The 22,803-nt window shown below is 37.2% G+C and overlaps 1 protein-coding gene across 4 annotated transcripts in view; it reads left to right on the top strand.

Annotated features, from left to right (window-relative positions):
* PIBF1 (progesterone immunomodulatory binding factor 1) overlaps window positions 1-6,573 on the top strand; it is a 135,247-nt gene extending 128,674 nt beyond the window's left edge. For 2 of the 4 annotated variants that reach the window (XM_042839048.1, XM_042839046.1), the window contains one exon: window positions 3,889-6,573. In XM_042839048.1, the coding sequence (XP_042694982.1) occupies window positions 3,889-4,173 (285 nt within the window). In that variant the 3' untranslated portion in view covers window positions 4,174-6,573. The remainder of the gene's footprint in view (window positions 1-3,888) is intronic. The other 2 variants (XM_042839047.1, XM_042839049.1) reach the window with 2 other exon arrangements.
* The last annotated feature ends 16,230 nt before the right edge of the window (window positions 6,574-22,803 follow it).

Below are 22,803 nucleotides of genomic sequence, written 5' to 3'. Positions count from 1 at the left end.
AGCAACCTAGTAATATGTTAGTGTTGTTGCAACACAATTCAGCTGTCATGCCAATAGGTGTCTACTTCCGAATGCGTTGACTCACTTTCCAAGCTACATCATCTGTAATGGAAAATCAGATTCCTATTTCATGTGTAGCTACTTAAGTTTAGACATGTAAATTTATAAGCTTGAGCTAAATCCTGTGTGTCAAACAGGTCACTGCTTTGTGTTTTTGGCATTTGTGCTGGTAGCCAGAGCAAATTAGAATCCTTAAACAAGAATTCATTAGATTTCTGTGGACACACTTTCAAAATATTTAATGGTACAGTCTGGGGCTGATAATTATTTGTGCGGGTGACACTCACTGTGTATAAGCAGTGTTTTTGTTCCAGTTGCATACTTTTTTTTTTTTCCTTGTTTCATCTTAACCCACCTTTTTGAGCTAATTGCATTGTTTTCCATCTATGTGTGCCGCCACACATCTGCACATAATATTCCTGAGGTGAAGAGTGGATGCAAGTGAGACAAAAGCTGTGCAGCCAGGTACAGAGAGGAGCTGGGTGAATCCACTCCCAGCTTCCAGTACTCGTACTCTTCCCAAGAAGGGCTGTATGGCCATCAAAAGCCAAAGTTCTCAGACAGTGACACTCCGTACTGTCTATAGCATGGCTTTCTTAATAACTGCAGAAGCCAGCAGCAAAGGGCAGGTATCTCTACAGAGGGCTTGGGACATACAGGGCTTAAGTGACATGGTTTCTCCAGTGCATGAAAGAACCAAAGTGAATAACATAGACAAAAGGATTTGCACTGATTCACAGAATTGTAGGGGCTGGAACAGACCACCAGAGATCATCAAATCCAAACCTCCTGCCAAAGCAGGCTCCCAACAGCAGGTTGCACAGGTTAGCGTCCAGGCAGGTCATGAATGTCTCCAGAGAAGGAGACTCTACAACATCTCTGAGCAGCCTGTTCCTGTGCTCCATCATCCTTACCATGAAGAAGTTCTTACACACATTGTGAGGAACTTCCTATGCTTCAGTTTGTGGCTATTTCCCCTAGTCCTATTGCCACGCATCACTTAAAAGAAGTCTGGCCTCGTCTCTTTGCCTCCCACACCATAGGTATTTACAGATATTGATCAGATCCCACAAGATTGATATGACATAAAAACAGGGAATTGACACAGTAGAATTGTATAAGAATTGTAACCATCCAATTCTCCTCACATCTTCCTATACTCAGCTTATACTGAAACTAAAGCATGTCGTTCTACACAAAAGGTTGTTCCTGTCCATTCTGAACCCTATACCTACTCTCCCACACCTTTTTTTTTTTTTCCTATGACTCTTCACAGTGGAAAAGGTTTGCAGATTCCTGCTATGCGCAATGTCCTGAGCATCTTTTGCCTTACTGGCTTTCTAGACCAACTTGCCAGCTTTTAAGGTTAGAAAATAGTTGGACCATGGTAGCTTGCTGGCAGTGCCAGGTATTACTGCTGACTCTGTTTAGAATTCAAAAGCAAAACTAGAAATTAACATTGTGTTAAGGAGCAGAGAAATCTTTAGAAATCATATATTGGCTTGGGTTGAAAGGGACCTTGAGGATCATCAACTTCCAACCCCCTGCCCAGGGGCAGGGTTGCCAGCTGCTAAATCAAGTACTAGATCAGGCTGCCTCAGGCCCCATCCAACCTGGCCTTGAAAACCTACTGCAGTTCAAAACAGAAATTTGTTTTCAGTATTTCCTGGGTAGAAAACTACAAACCTTTGGTAAATATGTGAAATGTCGTGTTAAGCAGTAAACATACTAGTGATTCTGTTGGATTCAGTGTTTCCTGTAGTACTTTGGCACATCTGTTAGAATTTTTTTCTCACAAAATGGGATTTTAGAACAAATATTAAGGCTTCATTCTTGTATTAAACTTGGCTATGATGCCAAATTGATTTATACATTGTGGACTAATTTGCCATCCCAATTCCCTGTTATTCCTTCCCATATGTTCACACTGGGAATTCCCCTATCAAGTGGAAGCTCATATCAGAGTTGACTCCAGAGTCTATTCCAAGTCTGAAAACAGGCAGGGCTGTCAAGTAAAGGACAGACTGCGAGCAGAGAAGACCTCAGAGTGCTGAAAGGATCTGGACGAGAGAATTTGACCTTACGTGTCCATGTTTCAGTTCTGTTTCTGAAATAAATCTACTTGACAGTTTGGGAGTTTTGCCTTGATCAAACGTGCAGCTATTTGGTCTACAGAATAGCCAAGTTTAACTATAGGAACAGCACTTGTTAATGTCAAAACATTGTTTATGTACCATTTAATCTCCTGTGATGGTGTACGTATTTGCTATATACTTGCTTGAGTTATTTTCATCAAGAAATTCTGTCTATGTGTCACTTTGGCAACATCTTTGCAGAGTTTACAACTTTGAAAAACATGTTGGCATCAACTATGCAGTCCTTTTAAACAGCTGCTCTGCAGTCATGCTGTTTTAACATGCCACTACACATGGTTGAATTATGCAAATAGTTAATATTAAATGACTGAGATACAAGAACAATTTGTACACTCAATAAAGCCGGTCTGTGGAGTGTAACACCCATTCATGTAACTGAATGAGTCTGGGGCAGTTTAAAGATGTGATTCTTTTGACTTTGAGTACAAATACTTCTATTAAGGCAGAAATGGGCAGAGAGAAGCTGTATGGCAAGAATGTTTTGTAAGGCTTTTCTTTTGACTACTTATTAAAATGCAGTGAAAACTGAATGTGCATCAATATACTTTTCTGGCAATTATTAAGAAATAGGTAAGGCATGGCAAATGTTTGTCATTCAGCTATAGATATGAATTACTCTGCTTTGATTGAGAGATAAGATACAATGCTAATTATAATGCTGATATTTTAGCAGTGTTTATTGAAAACAGGAGCACTGTAAGAAAGCTAAAACATAGAGTTTAAAAATATATAAAATTGTCTTACACTTTGCATGATGTTTCTACTGACTTTGCTAACCTAGCTCTGCAGTAATGAAGCATGAATTATGTACAGTGTAGAACGACAGATAAAACATTCTGAATTCTGTAACTTAATTACCTACTAGATGTAAGGGAATAGAACTTTAGGCACTAGGAGATGCATGACAACAAAAAGGCAGCCATTTAAAGACACAAAATACCATGAGTTTTCCATTCTCACTTTACAGTAACTTTTGAATGGATTTTTTTTTCAGCTAAATAGTAAGAAAGCGTGGTTTTTGTTTGTTTTTGTTTTTTAATCAGATTGTTTAGCCAACAAATTATTAGAATATTAAAAAAAAAAAAAAACAAAAACCTGAGTATTTCCTCATGCTTTTCCTTTTTATTTCCAATGTTGGAATTTTTTATGTTTCGCAAAAATTCTTTTCCACTTGATCCCATTGTTACTCTAAGTCTTCGTAAGGTATTGCATTGACTTTTCTGATCTGAACACAAAGACACAGGTATATTTCTAGTAGTAAGACTTTTGTGCAAGACGCAACACTTGAAATACAATTTATCATATACAAATTATGTTGGTAAACTCCCTCTGCCTGAACAAAACAAACTCAAAATATTTCTTTTAAATTAAATGGAAGCTTAACTTAAAAGAGATAGTGCTTCTTCATTACACAACAAATGTTGTCTTTTACAGCAATTATTCAGTACAAAATTTGAGTTGTATAAATAAATCGTATGTACATTTTTCACTTTCTTTTATTAATATGCAATTAGTAATTTTGTAAGTATATGGTGCTTGTTGGATTTTCTATTCCACTTGTATTTGGAATAGACTTGTATTATATTTGGTGAATAAAAATCCATTATTAACAAAACAGATTCAAATGTGATTTTACTGATTAACTGAGCATTGCCCTTTTATGGTTTTCCAGGAACTAGCCGTAATGAAACAGATTCTAATTAATCTACAGGATAAACACAAGGAACAAAACTTACTTCCATCTCAAATTAATTTAAAAAGTTTGACTGCAGAAAACAAATTAAACCCTTCAGTAAAACCGCTGCCAGAATACGAAGAAGAAAATGTATTTAGACCTAAGCCAACATTATTTGTAAGTACTATGCTAACAGTAAGTGCCATCAACTTATTTCCTCACACTTTAAAAAGAAAAAAGGTAATTCATACTTCAAGGAGGTACATACTTTATTCCACATAGTATTTGCAATTTTGTGTGGCTGTGGTTGATCTTGAGGAGTTTGTGATGTTATTTACATGTTTGGTAGTTCGTGCATGTAAAGTTTGAAGTAAACAAGATTTTTAAAAGAAAACCAATTATATTACTATCAGTTCACAAAACTGTAATGAGCACAGAATAAATATGCAATTTTAAGTCTACCCTGAGCATGAGGTGATTGTGTACAGATGTACTGAGGAGCAGCAGTGGGGAAATAAATGTATTTATGTGTATTTACACTGCTGCATATACATGTAAACATACAGGCACATGCCTAGGATTTTTATAACTTCTGTTACTATGGATAATTTTGATACTACAAAACCTTGTTCTGTACCTTTAAAAAAATAAATGCTTGGATTTAAATGCTTCGGGTTCCCTACTGAATTCAATGCTTCTGGTATTTGAAAGGTTCCGAAAAATGATATGGAAGCTTCTGATAACAAGTGCCTCAGCTGATAAATTTAAGAGAATTATAATGCTGAGTCACAAAGCAAATGATAACTTGTATTTACAATAGTTGCAGCTGTTTTCCTCTAGGGTAGGCTGGTTCAATCTACACAACCCTCTTTTTTTCCCTTTCCCCTGGGCCCAACATTTTGCTGCTTTGGTCCAAATGTGTATCTATATATGGTTGTTTTTTGTTATTTTTATTTCTGGTGGAATCTTCTTAAAATTGAAAGAGACTCAAATGATGTAAGATTGATATTGCAACACGTCAGATAATGTTTTTGTAATACACAATGTAGAGAATGATTACATCCCCTGAGTATGGCATGAGGGCATTTGGGGACAATTGCTTAGATTATTCAGTGGTTGTTATTTTGCTTAGACAGTGTTTTGAGACTGCTCAGAGGTAAAAGGCATGCCATGTGTTGTCTCATCTGTAATCCTTTTGGAAATGCTAAATCATATATCCCAAGCTTTTGTCTTTGGTGCAGTGACCCAAAGACAAACTGTGAGCTAACGATTAGGTTGTGTAGATGATCCAGAGTTTGAGTGTATAATCTGTCTTGCCTTTCTTAGGGATATAGAAATGATGTGGCAATCTAGAAAAAGAAATGCTTTGACATGTTGAAATTGTTCCTCATATAACTTTGGAGTAGGAAATGCAAACAAGCTGATTGCAGGGTTTCCTACTAGATGGGGAAATAATTCAATAGTCCTGTTGAAGTCCTGCCCATTTAGGCCAATTTTGAGAATTTTAATAGCTTATACAAATAGAGTAAATTTATTTTTATAACTGAGAGCTTCAAAATCAGAGAAAGATGAAGATTTAAACATGATGCAAGGCGAGCTGAATTTGAAGACTGATTGGTTATTAAGTCTTGGAGGAACAGAACAAATAGGGAGAAGAAAACAAACTGTTTAGAATGAGTTTAGAGACAACAGATGCAAGACACAGTATTAGCAAAAGCAAGAGTTAATACTGAAACTTGAATGTAGAACAGTCCTTAACCTTGTTCCACCTTCACTTTGTTTTTTTTCTTCATATAAACAACTTCTGAATTTGCCCCAAGAATGTTCTATACTGTCTTGAATGTGCAGTAGCCCAAAGGATTATGAAAGCAAGAAGTTACTCACTGATAATTCTCTACCAATAAAATTATTCCTGCATTGTCATTAAACTGCTGAATTCTTTCATTTTAGGTTATAATTTTTTGAGAGCTCTTATTTTGGACAAAGTGTTGGTCTACGGCACACACAAAATCTCTTTTCTGAGTTTCATCTCCTTCTCTAACAGGAGCACTGAATAATGATATTTAGAATGAAATCTATCTGTGCTACACTTGACTCATGTTCAATATTTTAAAACAAAACATTTACCTCATCTGCTTTTTATAACCTAGAAATCAGCTGGTTTAAATACAGATATGTAGAAATAATAACCTTGAATACATAGTCTTACCTTTATTTTACTTTCTTTAAGCAGAAAAAAATGATTTAACACTATGAGCTACATAGGAAAGAAAGAGAATTCATCATAGATTGCATGTTCTTATTCTGACTTTTGCTCTTTCTCACAACTAACACATTCTTTATGTTACAGACAAATACTCAGGCACCTGTATGGTACAAGAAACTGCAGAAGAAAACATCACCATAGCATTTTTCCGTAAATACTATGAAAATCCTTTAAGGAGATTTTCTTTGAAGAAAGATATTTTCACCATAATAATGCCTCTTTTCCCATAAAGGCAAACAACTCTTTTGTTTACAATTGTTGCTTTATATCTGTGAAATTATCTTATGTTGTATAATGTAATTTTTAGATCTGCCGTGTGAATAAAATGTGTGGAAATAATGCATGCAATGAACTTACTACCATATATTTGAATTTTAAAAGATAAATAAACACCATCATATTGCATATATTTATAATCTGAGTTGTAAACGGTGTCTTATTCATAGCATTCAAATGAATGCATGCTTCAGCTCTCTATATTGTTTTTCTTGGACCTTGTGCTTCATGTCACATTCCCTGCAACAATTCTGGCTCACAGAAATTGAAAAAATATACATGAATTAGCATCAGACTGTACCCTACTTTCTGTGAGGGAAATCACAGAATTGTAAGAGCTGAAAGGGAGCTCTGGAGACCATCTAGTCTAATCCCCTGCTAAAGCAGGTTCCCTACATTACATTATACAAGAAAGCGTCCAGGTGGATTTTGAATATTTCTATAGAGGGAGACTCCACGGCCTCTCTGGGCAGCCTCTTCCAATGCTCTGTCACCCTCTGTCACCCTCACAGAAAAGAAGTTTTTCCTCATGTTCAGATGGAACTTTCCGTGCTCCAGTTTTTGCCCATTGCCCTGTGTTCTGTTGCTGGGCACTGTTGCAAACAGCACGCTGCAACCACTTGACATCTGCCCTTTATATGTTTATAGGCATTGATCAGATTCCCCCCTCAGTCTTCACTTTTCCAGGCTGAACAGACCCAGGTCTCTCAGCCTTTCCTCATGTGGGAGATGCTCTAGCCCCCTTATCATCTTCTTGGCCCTCCACTGGATTCTCACCAGTAGATCCCTGTCTTTTCCATACCGGGGGAGCCCAGAACTGGACACAGTACTCCAGATGTGGCCTCACCAGGGCAGAGTAGGGGGAGGAGCACCTCCCTCAACCTGCTGGCCACAACTCTTCTTAGTGCACATGAAGTACAATTGGCCTTCTTTGCCACAAGGGCACACTGCTTTTGTATGTCAAGTGAAAAAACAATTCCCTTATCAGCCCCAATTTGTATAATTTGACAATTAATATCAGGTTATTCAATCATTACAGATCTTCTGATGAAGCAATGAAATACATCTTAGTTATCAGCTTTGATACTCGGGGCAGAATGCATTTGCTCTACAGTTCTGTATCACATAAATGTTGATGGCACTGTTTAAGTAAGTGCATACTGATTTCACTCAGATTTCATTTAACTAGAAGTTTCTTTTTTTCTTACTTCCTGTTTCCTTGACAGTATCTCTTCAACTGCTTCATCGTTCCTAGCTGGATGTGAACAATAATTATTTACTGTATGTAAATATTGAGCTTATGATTCTTACATACACTTTTCTTCTTCATTTTCCAAACATCAAGTTGAAGCAGTACTTGAAGCAATACTTCCTCTACTGAAGGTAAGCTTCAACTTTTGCTAATTCTGAGAGAGTGAGGTAAAAACACAAATATTTGCACACCATGGGATTAAAATGATGTTTCTGTGAATGAGGGAGGCATAGTATGTAGACAAAGGTAATTGTTCACGTGGGAAAAAAAGCACTGATATTTGGACACAAGAGACTATCTGTACTGATATTGCTTGATCAGCTTTGGTTTCTTGAAGTCTAGGTTTTTCTGTAGTGCATTTTTTTGTAAATAGAATTGTTGTTTTTGTGTGAGACAGCTCACATATGCAGATAATAGTTTTGTAATAAGTATTTAATCTGATTCACTGCCCCTAATTTATCTTTCCCAGACTGTCTTGCTTGTCTGTTATCACCCAATAATCAGTAAATTCTGTTATCTGGGCCTGTGAACTATTCTAAGATGCTAGCTGCAATCTTTAGTATTCACTATTTGTTCTCCAGTATGGACAAATTGGTAAGATATAGACTATGAAGTGGATGGAAATTTGGCCGACACACCAAGCGCAAGGAAATGTGATCAGCAACGCAAAATCCAACGGGCAAAGGCGTCCTTCAGCAACTTCACAGTCAATGCCAAATTTGGAGACGTAGTCTCTACCGGGCAGGGTCTTGGACAGACATCAACTGGCTGGAAAAATGACCCAACAAGAACCATACAGAGTTCAAAGGCAAGTCCCATCTCTAGAACCTCATATTCCAGGACTGACAGGAAGGCGGTTTGGGAGAAACAGATCTCAACATTATGGTGGGCAACAAACTTTTAACATGTCAGCAATACACCCTTGCAGCAAAGGATCCCGGGCTGTACTAACAGTATAACTAGCACATTAAGGGAAGTGCTTCTTCCCTTCTGTTTGGTACATGGGAGACCACCTCCAGAGAGTTATGTTCAGTTTGGGGTTTGTTCAAAGCATTCATGTACAAAAGCGAGTCCACAGAGATTCACCATGATGGTCAGAGGCTGGAGTACATATTGTAGATGGGGAGGCTGAACAAATTGAGACTTAAAGGGCTTGGCAGGGATCTTGGTGCAGTCTCCAACTGCCTGATGCGATGGTAGGCCTTCTGAGGGCCAGCCTGCCCTCAGAGCTGCACAATATAGAATAAGACGAAACTGACAAAAAGTGCAACACCAAACTGTCCATTATGAAAAATTGAACACATCTCCTATGAGGACAGGCTGAAAGAGCTGGGGCTGTTCAGCCTGGAGAAGAAAAGGAAAAACTGAGAGCAGCCTTTCAGTATCTAAAGTATCTACAGGAAAGAAGGGGACAGACTCTTCAGCGGAGTCTGTTGTGAGAGGACAAGCGGAAATGGTTTCAAACTTAAAGAGTGGAGATTTAGGTTGGGTATGATGAAAATGTCTTTTACAGCAAGGGTGGTGAGGCACTGGAACAGACTGCCCAGACAGGTGGCAGTTGCCCTCTCTCTGGAGACTTTCAAGGCCAGACTGGTCGGGGCTCTACACAACGTGATGGAGCTGTAGATGTCCTTGCTCATTGCAGGGGAGCTGGACTAGATGGCTTTGAAGTCCCTTCCAACTCTAAGGATTCTGTGACTGTGAGGATGGTCAAACACTCAAACAGATAGCTCAGGGAGGTGGTAGCATCTTCATCCTTGGAGAGGTTTAGCAATCAACTGGGTGAAGCCCTGAGCAATCGGATATAATTGGACCTGCCTTTACATTGGACCAGATGATTATTTTTCAGAATTCCTTTCCAACCTAAATTTCTCCATGGCAACATTTCTAAATATACAAGATAGCGACATTAATTTATTTCTTAATGTTTACACTTTTTAAGTATTTAAGATGCTTCCTGAATGAATTGTGCTTCATAAATTTCTATGCAGCAGCCAGATCTTCTGGGAGGGCAGACAAAAACTATTATATAGTTAAATTATATCAACATTTAAACAGTTCTTCAGATGACAATTTGACATTTACTGGATTTTAAGAAAATTAATAACAAACTCCCAACATGAAATTTACAAAAATTAATTTGTCTACATATAATGACAATTCATAATGCTTTTGGTAAGTTCAAACAAAACCTGCTCTATGTGTACACTTTTTTTCCCGTTGAAGACTATTTTTCTTGTCTCTCATCATTAGACTAAGGCTATAGTTCATTATTGAGAGAAAAAAACTTTTAAAAAGTGAGAACAAGAATGTCACTTAAATGTAACTATTCAGACACAATGAGCCCTACAGCAAAAATTAATAAACATTTGCTCTTTAAGTAATGAAAAGGTTCTGTTGTATTACCTGTACAGTATTTTGACTGATGCTATTTCCTGCAAACATGGCTGCAAAATGAATTATTCCAGACTTATTCTTCATGAAATGGTCATTATAGTTTTCCATTGCAGTAGGTCTTGTGTCAATGATGTATGAGTCAAAAGTAATGAAGAGAAATTTCAAAGGGTAGTCATGCATATAAGAAACTTGTGACTGAAGTGCCCAACCCATATAATCACCTTCAGTTCCTCTTTTTCAAACCAAAGAGAAAAAAGAAAGAAAATTCTCTATCCATTAGTACATTTCTTGGTACACTAAGTTGGTGTTACCTCAGTGTAGAGTTTCCTAAGTACATAGGTTGAACAGGAAAGAAGGAGGCATAGTTGGTTTAGAGAGGTAAAGACCTTTCAATGGTTTTTTTTACAGTGTAATTGCTTTCTCACATTTCTGTTTCCTGCTAGAAGCAAAAGGCTTCTGACACATCAAGGAAATCAAAGAAATTGAAAACATGAAATGGCTTTTTTTAAAAAAAGGACTACTTTTAAAGTGTGCTGCTGAATCCTGTGGTCACGCTTCACTCGAATTTGTAGTTCCTAAATATTTTCTGTGCAAAGAAATTATACATCATTGGGATATGCAGTTTTCCTCCCTTCCAAGACATTCTGTATAAAATAGCAATGAAACTTTGGAAAAGAGGAACAGCTGCAAATTTTACATTCCTTGTCTGAGTATTTGTCAGTATCTCTGAGATAAGATTTGCAACCTCTCAGACTTCATTATTTTCAGTTTCAGTTATCATTTTATGTGCTATCTAGTTCCAGGAAAAAGGAAGGCTAACTCCACTTCAGCTTCCAGATGGCTACGCCGTGCTTCCATGCCTTTGGAAGACACAAGGCAGGGAGCGTGACTTTCTAGAAATTGTGTGGTACTTTTTGAAGAAATATTTACGATAGTGCGTAACTGCATCAATTGGCATTCTGCTGAAAAACAGATTTACACACAACAGTTTGAGACTGCAGCATCCTGCCATCTTTCAGGGCTACTCTCATTAGGGATGTCTATTGAGGAAAGAACGTATCTCCGTGTTAACACTGCATTTAATAGAACACATGCTAGACTTTACTGAGTCAAAGAAAGATATCCCTGGAATTTTCTTATAGCAAAGCACACAGACAATCTGTATTCATTCTTGACCTTTGCAAATGAAATAAATATCTCCAGAAGATCAAGTTTTGCTTAGTGTCTTTGGGCAATATTATCCCCTTCTTAAATTCCCAGGATTGGTTGGGAACTCTTGACCTTTCAAATGCATGCTTCCATAGCTTAATAAGGCAGTTACACTTGGGGCATTTCAGTCTTCAGCTGGGCAGCAGTACAAGGTGCTAACTCTTGGGGACGGCGTTGCTAGTGCAAATGGATGGTAGCTGAGTATTATGGAAGAGCGAGGATATTGCTGAAGGTCACAGCACTGCGGAGAGGTAGGTGTGGTTCCTGGCAGATGTGAGACCCTCTGCAGCTCTTTAAGCCCTCTGCTGACAGCATGGGAAGCACCAACTTTGTTCCACAGAGTTAATTTTGCACTTTCCTGGTTTTTTTTCCTCACATAAGTTTTGCGTAACTGTACATACCCTTTGCATAATAAATGTTCCCTCAGGTAACTGTAAATGCCCACCTTTTCTCCTTTTTTTTCTTCTCCTTTTTTTTTTCTTTCTTTTCCTTTTCCTTTTCCTTTTCCTTTTCCTTTTCCTTTTCCTTTTCCTTTTCCTTTTTCCTTTTTCCTTTCCCTTTCTCTCCTCACTTTTCAGAGTCTCCTTTTTTTCAGAACATTGGAACTGCATTCAAATAAAGGGTGAATTTTAGTCATCTCATCTTGAAAGGGATGAAGGGGATACACAAAAATTAATCCCCATGAAAGCAAGAAATGGCAGAAGTATGATATGAGAAAACTTGGGATTGATCATGGAAATAGCTTTTACTCAGAAACTTACATGTTTTCATAGACTGTGCCCTTTTTGAAGATACTACAGAAATAACCACTGTATGAGAGAATGCTGCTTTGACTGAAGCAATAGAATCAACTTTGTTTGACCATGAATAATTGAAGTCTTTGTGTTAATGCTTCTTTTAGGGGGTAGTGGATCAGTAAATGTAACTTAATTGCAGGAAAAGACTTATGGATGGAATTTATGACTGCATTTCAACGAAAGTCTTTTCATTTTTCCTTCTTGGTTAAATAGAAGAAGGATTACTTAGATTATTCAGTTTTGCAGCTGAAATTGTTAGCAATTCCCAATGCTCCTTTTTATCATGATTTTAGAGATACGTATTTCAGCATATACTTTCTCTTTTGATTTCTTCCTCAGTTCTTCAGAAGAATTTGTTTCTTTTTGCATTATTATTAAGTAAGACATGGCAATGTAGTACTCAGTTTCTACGAGGAAGTTGTAACCTTGCATTTGTATGTGGATTTTAAACAGGACTGTTACCTAAATGCAGTCACCCTTCGTAAAAGAAAGAGTTGGAAATATTCCCACTGAGTTCTGAGACCGTGAAAGAGGATTGTTTCTGTGCCCAGGGTTATGCTTCCTATCACAGTACAGTGCCATCACAGAGGAGGGTCACTGCACTGTGTTCTCGGGGTTCTCAGGCACTGTTATTTCTAAGTGCACAGTTCCCAGTGCCAGTGAGTGGAGCGCGGAGCCGTGTAAGCAGGGATTCACAAGTTGTCACCTGGAGCTATGTTCACAGAAGTGCTAGTATCATTCATCTCTCCTGTGACGCTGTGAGAAGTGCAAGTGAGGAAAAATACAGTATTCTGGTGCAGCCTGATTCATTGGCCATCTCTTCCTTCTTGGGAGTCAAATTATCTTAATGTATCAATAAAATCTGAGTGAGACTTCATTCCTGGCCATTCCAAAGGAAAGAAGCTCTATGTCCTGCAGGAATGGCCAAGTCATTTCTTTCCAGTACCTCATCTCAGATCTCAGGTACAGAACAGACAACTAAGAGACCAATAGGCACCACTACTTACACATTAATCTTTATTTTATTAACTTGTTACTTAAATACTAAGTCCAAAAAAATCTACTTAGTATTTATGAGTAGAGGAGTACGTGCCTGACGGTAACAACGAGCAGTAAAGGGAATAATTTGTCAATGACTAAGTCTTACTGAATTAGCACATTCCTTGTCATTTTGTGTCATTTCTTTCATTATTGCAGTAATTAACTTCACAGAATTGCATTTGTTCTATTCAGCAGGGAATGGAGAACAATAACAGTGTTTATCAGCAGCAGGAGAGGGCTTACCTTTCTTTCTCAACTCTGTAAAATCTCTACAGGCTAATCTTAGTGCACAGCCAGGGTGCCCTCCGACACAATGGAGCTGTCTGAAATCTCCCCTAAGGTAACCGAAGTGGACTGATTAGATCTGTTGTCCATGAAAACAAAATAGCCAATCCTATGAAATATAGGCCTTCTTACACTTTAAATCTGTCCATGCTGAAACCTTTGTCATAGTTTTACACCATGATAACAAATCTGAAATCTCTGACTGACTTAGGGACATTAAATTCTATGAAATTAGAAAGAAACAAATGATGTGAAGTTTTTATGAATCTTTCATGATTCACTATTATTTTGTAAAGTGAAATATATATCTATATATATTCTAGAATGCATGCAAGTGAGACTGTTGTTTTAGATCATGCTTATTTTTAATACAAAGCAAAATATTTTTCTGTGAACAGATATCTTAAAGTTGACTGAAGGAAATGCAAATAAAGTCTGATGTCATTTAAAAATGCTGCGCTGTTCTGCATCACCTTCATGGGCTTGTCTGCTCTACTGTTCCATCTTCAGGTACTGTCAGGCTCACCATGCAAAGTCACCATGGGCCTACAGTGGACGGCCGCATACTTACTGACTGACAGTACTAGTTTCCATTTAAATGCTCAGTATCTTTAATTTGCAGGCTTTCAGATTATTGGATGTCTTTGGAAACAGGAATTCTTGATCTACTTTGCTACCTATGGCTATTATTTTTCCAATTATCCTTTCATATGCTCTTTATTGTTATTACTCCAACTTAATTTCTGAAAACATGAAGTTGTAACTTCAACATGCTTAAAACTCAGGTCTGGTGCCACTCAATCATGGTGGTACCATGAGCACAGTTATACCAAGATTCTCAGTGACCATCTAAATTTGTTCCAGTCGTGGTAATGCTTAGTCTCTCCACAAGGTCATACGTAGGGAAATGACAGTACAGTGCTTCACTCTGCATGAAATACTAATTGCTGGGCTTGGCAATAAGAACAAGCATGATTTGGAACACCTATTCATTGGACCATAAACTGGAACTGAGTTCCTCTTAGAATCGTTGTTCTAAGTACTAAGCAGTAGAGGATGCCTGTGTTCACTACTTCCTTCTTCAAGGGATATTCACCTATCAAATACATAGTGGAACAGTCTAAACAGTGCTGCCATAATTGTTGGCTTCACAGCGCTCTGTAGCAGTTACACTGCTACTATAGAGGTGTGTTCCCCTTTCCCTCAGATACAAGACAATTGAATTTGATGAGCCTCCTTGTGTGTTCATAGAGCTTGACTGCTGGACAAGGTAATGATGGGAACATTTCTGAACAAGGGAATGACATCTGGCGTTGGAAAGAAACAGGCAAGAAAAAATCCAGACCTTCCACAGTCTATTGGTTTGAATCACCTCCTCCAGACTGTCAGCTCTTAAGTGCTGACAAGGTGCTGAACACAGTGTATGCTAGCTTTCATTTACTCCATTCTTAAGCACCCAACTTTAAGAAATAATAAACACTGGACAAGGACAGTATGAATAGCATGACTATTTCGTTACTTAACTTTGCAAAGCTTAGTGCTTGCTTTTTACATTTAGGTAGCCGCTAAGAGCAGATGTAATACAATCCAGCAAATTTTCATGCCATAGCATCTGCTTGAAGGCGGGTATTTAAAAATATAATGCATTAATGTTTAGCAGTGTCTTTGTAGAGGGGAATTCCTTAAGCTGCATATCTCAGTGTGAATAAGCAACTTGTTCAGCTGTGGTGATAATTAGCTTTTCATGAACACTGTTTTCATTCCTCCATTCAGAGCAGAGGGAAGCAGGCATTGCACCATACTCTCTGTCACTGCAATATTTTTTCAAAGAAAAACTGACATGAGATCAGTTTAATGGTACCACAATGTCCTTTGGATAATGAACACAGACCCTTCTTTAGTTCTTCTTAAATTAGATACCAGGAAGGCTTATTACCACAGTTTCGTACTATAAATAACGTCACCTGGAGTGGAAATGCTGCAATAATCATTGCAAAATGCTTCTGCTGATAGAACACTGGGGACCAAGCTGATCTGCCCCTACAGTGATTAATAATTATCTCATAGGTGAATTTCATTATATTCAAATAATCATTTGAATGTAAGATTTAAAAGTACAAGGACAGATATAGATGTGGCATTAATGAAAGTCAGTTTGTGTAACTGCAAGCTGCTCTATCCACAACACTTGGCAATGCTAACATGAGGTATAAGGGAAAGGGTTTACATCCTCTTTGTCCCTTCCACTCTTACATCCTTTCATTGATGCCATATCTGAGTTCATAACTCAGAATTTGAAAAATTCCAGTGCCGCACTGAAATGCTTCAGAACAAGAGGTTACTTTCATCCTGTTCTTACCATCTTTTAATACTTGCTTCTTTTTTTGCATAAAATGTGTGGGTTTTTTTCTAGAGGTTAGATTTGGTTCGGTGGTATTTTATGGTACTTCATAGCCTATACTGAGTATCAGCTTTATGAATCATTAGGCCTTACTGTTGAGTTGCACAGAAGCAAGGCTTTCTATGCACTAAAAAGAAGCTTTGTATTTTGTCTTCTCTTCACAGAGTGATCTTTGGTCATCTAGAGAGCAAGTAATCTAAAGTAAAAAAAATCACAAGAAAGGAAAGAAAGAAGCCCTGGCTTGTTAAAAGAGTGAATCAACTTCTCTTCTTTATCTTATTTCTATCTTCCAAGCAGCTCAGGGATTAAGATGTATTGTTAAAGTCTTGCCTCACCCAACTTGCCACATTACTTATGAGTTCATGAATAAGCTGGCTCCTTAGCTTTAACTAAGCGTGTTATGAACCAGTCAGGTAAAAACATTTGAAACAGGCTGTACATTCATGAAATGTTGTTTTCCATACCATAACACAACAGCCATAGACCAACCTTCCATTAAGTCATCCAGCAAGAATACCTGCAGGCCAAACATGGACTTATAAACAAATATTTTTATCTAGCTTTAAAACACAAATTTAAATAATATCATTAAAATAGAGAAAGCTTTTTAATATGGTCCTTTGTTCTGAAAGTAAGCATTTCCTTTTTTTTTTTAATTTATTTTCAGTATTTCATACATTATTTTCAAAGAAAAGTGACAAAAATCTCAACTGTTATACTCTCATCAGGTGGAAACCCTGGTTAAACTGAAGGTAACAAATAGCTGCAATTTAAATCTGTCTTTTTGGAGAATAATATCCTGAAACACAACTGAATAAGTAAGTATCTTTTAAATATGTTTCAAATAAAACGGACTAGTTTACTGAATTCTGTGTTGCTGTTTTCCCAACGTAATTTGTGGAAAACAATGTGAGTAACACTCGAAGCTCCGAGTGCCAGTATATGAACAAAGTGTTTCATGTTTTTCTCACTGAAAAGTAATTTACTTCTGCTCATCACTCTTTAAATATTTTGAGGAAGGCTGAAAATCATGGGGGAAAAGAAAGCAAGACGGTGTTAATTTAATTTAAATATATTATGTATTATTCCACATAATGCACTATTTAATATATCTGAGAACTAAAATTAAAAGAATTACAATGGACCTTGAAAGTGAATGCACTCAGAGTACAGCTGAATAATACAGTTAGATAAACTAAGGTGATATATATAATACTTTTCTATGTAATTAGACATTTCGCTTTCTATAACATTTGATTTATGTATTATTTTTAATTTACAAATTAACTTATGTGCTTTATTTGTGAAGAGCGCCATTTCTGTGTGCGCTTAGATAGATGTATGTCAGTTCTAAGGCCATATCGTGACAGGGTACTTCAGTCATCACCAGTAATCACTGTCACTTTTCCCTTATCGTCTCACTTCCAGAATGTTCCAGTGTCTGTATCTTCCAACGGTATCTCATCTAATTAAATGAAACTAGACAAACTGTGTGTAGGCAGGTGCTTCCTTAATGGGAGGAGTTCATCATGAGACAAACAGAAACCTTAAAGGAGGATGCAGTTATGTCTTTTCTTTACAGCACATGATTAGCAATACAGAACTTCCCCTATCCAGCAAGCAGAACACTGTCAGCATCTCCATAAGCCTCCAGGTGAACAGGAGATAAGGCTTGTATTCATGTGCAGCCACATTTTAGCAAGGCTGTCCAGTTTCCTCATTGTGGAACAGGAGAAACTGAGTGAGATCAGTGATATATGGTTCATCCATCTTTCTTACTGGTCAGCAAACAGCTTGTGATGGCCCCTAATACCAGCAATAGTTTTCAATTTTAACTTCACTGGTGAGTACAAATACATACTCTGACTTTGGGAGTTTTGGCTATGATCAGGATTTAAAACTGTGTGTTGACAAGATGATATTCCTCTATGGTGTGATTGGAACGATAAATGAGGTACATCTTCAGAACCTTTCATAGGAAACCCCTTTTAAACACCCGATTCATGCTTCCACTTTGGTCTGAAGTAAGCTTTTGTAGTGACTCTTTGCAGCTTCCCTTCCTGACAACTGATGTCCAGTTATCCGGCTCACTCCCAAAAGATGTTTAATGTGCCTTCAGTGGAGGTCAAAGCTCAGAGTCTTAAGACAGATGAATGGAAAATCTCTACTTACGATTGACATTTGTGGAAATTACTTGCTGGTTCCTAAACTTCCTCTTTTTTCAAAAAATGTCAATCAAACTGCCAGGATGTGTTCAAAAATGTGAGGGTCATCTGAGTTATTACCCTTATCATTAAGCAAGAGAGAACGCTGTCGTAATTTTAATATCCTCTGTCTGACTGAAAATCCTCTTTTTGCTGCTGTTATGGCTGTTCCTGATAGCAGAAGGGTTAGCTTTTTCCAATTCATCTTGTTTTGCTTTGTGTTGTTTTTTTTTCCTATCAGAAACACACTGTTAAAATAGACAGGAGACAACTAAATTTTCTGAGCTCCTTTTAGTTGGTGCAGCTCTTCTAAATACGTCATGGAATTGGGGTGAACAACAGAAGAAATAAAGAAACAAAAGTACACTGCAAGTGTACTTCTAAATCAGGAAGATTCTGAGCTGCATTGTCCATGTCATTAGTGATCTATAAGCTGCTTCAGAGTGGTTCTCAAGTACTAAGAAGAAAGTGATTATTAACTCACCCAGAACATAACGGTGATGATCAAAAATCACATTCTGGGAGACATGATCCAGCTTAAAACTGTCTAGGTTTCCCTTCAGCCATTCAACTTCCAGCCCAGATAGATCTTTGTCTGATAGCTTGAAAAATTCATTATTTTCTACTCTGCTTAGGCATTTATATTGCACATAAATTTAAAGTGTTTACTGAAAACATCCTTCTAAAGCATCAGCTTATGCTTCTTAAGAGACAGAAAAGCAAACCTGTTGGCAAAAATTTAAATTCATTATTATCCAAGCTTTCTTTATCTTTAATGAAAAAAAAATAAATGTGGCTTTAAGTCGGAAAGACTGAAAACAGCTTCCTAAAATGAACACCTAAATTTAGAGCATGGTCAGTACCTTCAGAGGGAAGCAATGTTTGCCTGCATCTGGAGAATCACCATTGACTACACACGGTTAATTCATTGAACACTACAGCTGAGTGCTAGCTCAAAAACTAAGCATGAGAAAAGAGATTTCACACCCTCTTGAACTGTGTATGTGAAAAAGATTATTTCAGTAAAACTCTCCAGTGCCACTTAGGGTATAATACCTACATGACTGGATGTGTATCATCTGCTTAGGCACTTAAACATCCTCCTTAGACAGAGGAGTCACCTTGAGTTAACTAGTTATTATGTAGCCCAGGTCCTTTCCATGTCTTCATATACATCTATATCAGAAGATGTATTGCTCAGCAGCATCCAACATACCAGTGAATGGTTTGTTATTTCAATAGGCAGGTTTCCTGACTTTTCATCTCCTCAACAAATTTGTTTAATTACAATGTTTTATTCTAAGTCTTTGAAAAAAAGGAAAGTAGTTTAACTTATAAGCTAATCCCTGCAATTAAAAATCCTATTTGAAAATACTGAGACTCGATGCTTAGCAATTTTAGCCAAAAATACTGAGCTAAATGAAGTGACATACTTTATAAAAATGTTTTATACAAACTCTATTTAATCTTTTGTGACCAACTATATTCACGCTAGTTTGACTAGGTCTCGTTTTTCACAAGCACAGGTTGGGCCTAAATTGCATTATCTTTCTATACTCATAAATCCCGGCACTGATTATTAATGTTAAGCTGCCCACAGTCAATGTTTTAAAGCAAACTTACAATTACCAGCATCATTTCATTTTACATTTTCTTTCAAGTATTGGTTCTAACTCTGGCTTTCTTAACCGTCTTCAGGAATATGCCTAGTGTTCTAACAATTAGTGAATATTAATCCTGAAAGCTCACTGACTGCTCTTTTAAAGTTCTTGGTGTGAAGTTATCCAGACATACCAATATAAAGAGTATCAATAGTAGCTGTTTTAATGTGCTCTTGAATTATTGTTGAAATGGAAAATATTCTGTCATTATCCTGTGATAGAAATACATTACCTACTCTTTTCTAAAGTACAGCACAGGAATATTCACCATGTTCTTTCTGCTTGCTTATCAACAGTTCTACATTTCTTTGTCTAAAAACAGACAAATGTTAGAATTCTTAATGCATTTTATGGACCTTCTTTTAAAAAATTTCTTTTCAGGAAAGATTTTAGAAAAAAAATTCTTTTTCAGAAGGCATTGACTTCTTAAGTATCTTTTTCTTCCATATTATTTTTCCATAATCTCTATACTGTCATGTTTATATTCACTTTACTCGTGTTTCTGTTTTCATTTACTGAGCTCTTGAGTATCTGTAATTATAATTAATTAATTATTAATCAATTAATATGTAACTGCTTTTCAAAATCCACTCTGAAGAGGCAGAAGGAAAGGGGTTGTTCCTTTAAGGAAGTGGGTTTTTTTAAACTAGAGTCCCTGCAGTCGTGGACTTCAGTGCTTGCACTCACCTCACTCAGACTCTGCCTAATTACTCACTACTGGCTAATTTAGCCTACTGTTTCTTTCACTGTTTTAAACTTAGCCCTTTTATATCACCAACTGTTTTTGTTCCGTTTTTTTCAGCTGATTACAGGCAGCATGTTTAAATAATTGTTTCATGATGTTTGCCAAAAATATCCATGTTTTTGATCGGTTGTTGGGTATACTGATTATAAATTTCTCTAGTACAGAATTGCTGGATGCAAGACTGTTTGAGTACAGAGGCTACTTAATTTTTAAAATTGTAATGTTGTCACCAATAGCATTAGTTCTCCTGCTTCACTACTAAGGGTGTAGCTGCATGACATGCTGAAATTTAGATTCACTCTGAATATGACAGCATAGCTATCAAAAGAAACATAGCCACTAAGGGTCAATAGCTTCTCTGGATAGCCAAGGTGGCCTGACAAGGTCTCTTTAATGCTCCTAGCAGCACACTGTGTTGTGAAGATGCTGTGATCCAAAGCCCTAGGATCTTCTTTTTGCACATTATAGGCAGTTGATTAAGGAGCTTATCCTATCTTCCCCTACATGAAAGAGTGCAGCAAAAGAGGTGAAGGATTTTTTTTCTGACCACATCCCTTAATTATTTTTGCTCTCAACATCAGGACTTAGTTCCAAATGAGTATTCACTGCCATACCTTACTATGCTAAGAGGTTCTTAAACAAGTATTATGTCATTGTTTTAATGACCTCCTAGCCTGTCTAGCCAGACCATTGCTCCTGCTATGTCCAAGTCCATAAAGGCTCCATCTCCCATCTGATGGAGCAGTACTCCACAAAACCCAAACCATTCTACTTTTTTTCTCTAATCAGGAGACCTCAGCCAAACCATGCAAGCATGCCAATTTTACAGTGGAAGTGTTTGCAAACAAATATTCAGCATAAACACTCTGGAGCCAAAAATGCTTTCTTTAGTAGTGAAGAATGTGGTTTTGTCTCATATTCAAGCGGTTAAACACCAGGGTAGGACCACCCATTGCTAACAAATGCTGCCAACAGCACTTGCTTTTGCAAGGTAGCCTCAGCATTCCTTAGGTAAGGCAGAAGAAAAGGGTGGTGGTAGTTTCTACCAAAAATTCCAAGTGGCAGACAAACCACCTTTTCAAAAATCATAAATGTTATTCTCTAAGTATGTATTTTAATTAATCTTATGTAATTATACTTCGTGCAGATTTTCATCTGCACTACTAGTGCATAAATAATTAAACAACATGCTTAAGGAGCACGCTGTTGTAGTTTCTGGCCCTGCTATGCAACAAGTCATTGCTGAGAAGCTGTATGACAACCGATGAAACTACAGGAAACACTTGTGTCTTACAGCTGAGTCAGTGACCTGTTCTCAAAAAGGCCTGCTGTAATAAACAGTCTGCACATTAGGCCTATAAAGGTCACAGAATGGGACTGGGAACACTAAGAGATTTTGCTGTACTTCCTCTTCCCAGATAAGCTGAAAATACTTGAAATGTACCTGAAACCAAAATACAGGAGACTGTTAACAAAAGTTATTAAGACTCCTTAAAACCTGAGTAAAGATTGGGTTCAGCTACTGAGTAAGATGTCTTGTTTCCTCCAGACAGGTTGATGATTCTTAATCCAAGAATTCAAGTAATGAGCAGTTGAAGTTTCCATCTTGAAGCATCTGTTCCGCCAAGTCAGCACTGGCCTTGATAAATAGCAAATCAGACTGATGCATGCAAGTGTATACACACATGCTCAAGCTAAATTTGAGAGAAAATACTTGAACAGATCCTTGCATAGACAGATTTATATAATTAATCTGTAATTAGGCCTTACATGGTGCAGACTGACTCAGTCAAAACACAGAAAATGCAGACATGGTAGGATCTTTACCTGTTGCTGGAAAAAAAAAAAAAAATCAAAGGTTACTTGTGGGTAAGTTTACATGCCTTTATTTAGTTGTCACAAACCTTCACTGCTATTCTAACTTACTCATTCTACGTTGGAAGAAAAATATGTTTAGCTAAAGGATAAAAACAAACCACAAATACAACTGCATCTGAGTGTTTTTAGTAATCTTAATAAACTTCAAACAATGCATCTTGCCCTGTTTTAACTGTGCAAAAGAGAAGCTTGCTAACATCACTTGTTTTGTATTTACTAAGCTTTGCAATGGTGATTCTCCCTTGGCCTGTAGAGAAATTGGTTGTTTTGCACTGTTTACAGCTTTATATTCTAAAAAGCTTCAAATTCAGTTCTCTGATGCTAGAGTCGCATCATTTAGGAGTTTTCTACCTGATAAGATGTGCCTGTAGAGTTCCAGTGACAGAGAACATCCAGCTGGTTTGAAGAAGTTGCACTAACCACTCCTAGCCATGTGGGAAAGGGTTCCTGAAGGACTGTACTGAAAACAAGGAATATTTACACAACTGTCTGAAGGCATG

This window comes from Centrocercus urophasianus, unplaced genomic scaffold, assembly GCF_019232065.1.
Source record: "Centrocercus urophasianus isolate 14NV4802_14NV808 unplaced genomic scaffold, USGS_Curo_1.0 seq_9, whole genome shotgun sequence".
Classification (NCBI taxonomy): Eukaryota; Metazoa; Chordata; class Aves; order Galliformes; family Phasianidae; genus Centrocercus; species Centrocercus urophasianus.
This window is presented reverse-complemented; position numbering and strand designations above follow the sequence as displayed.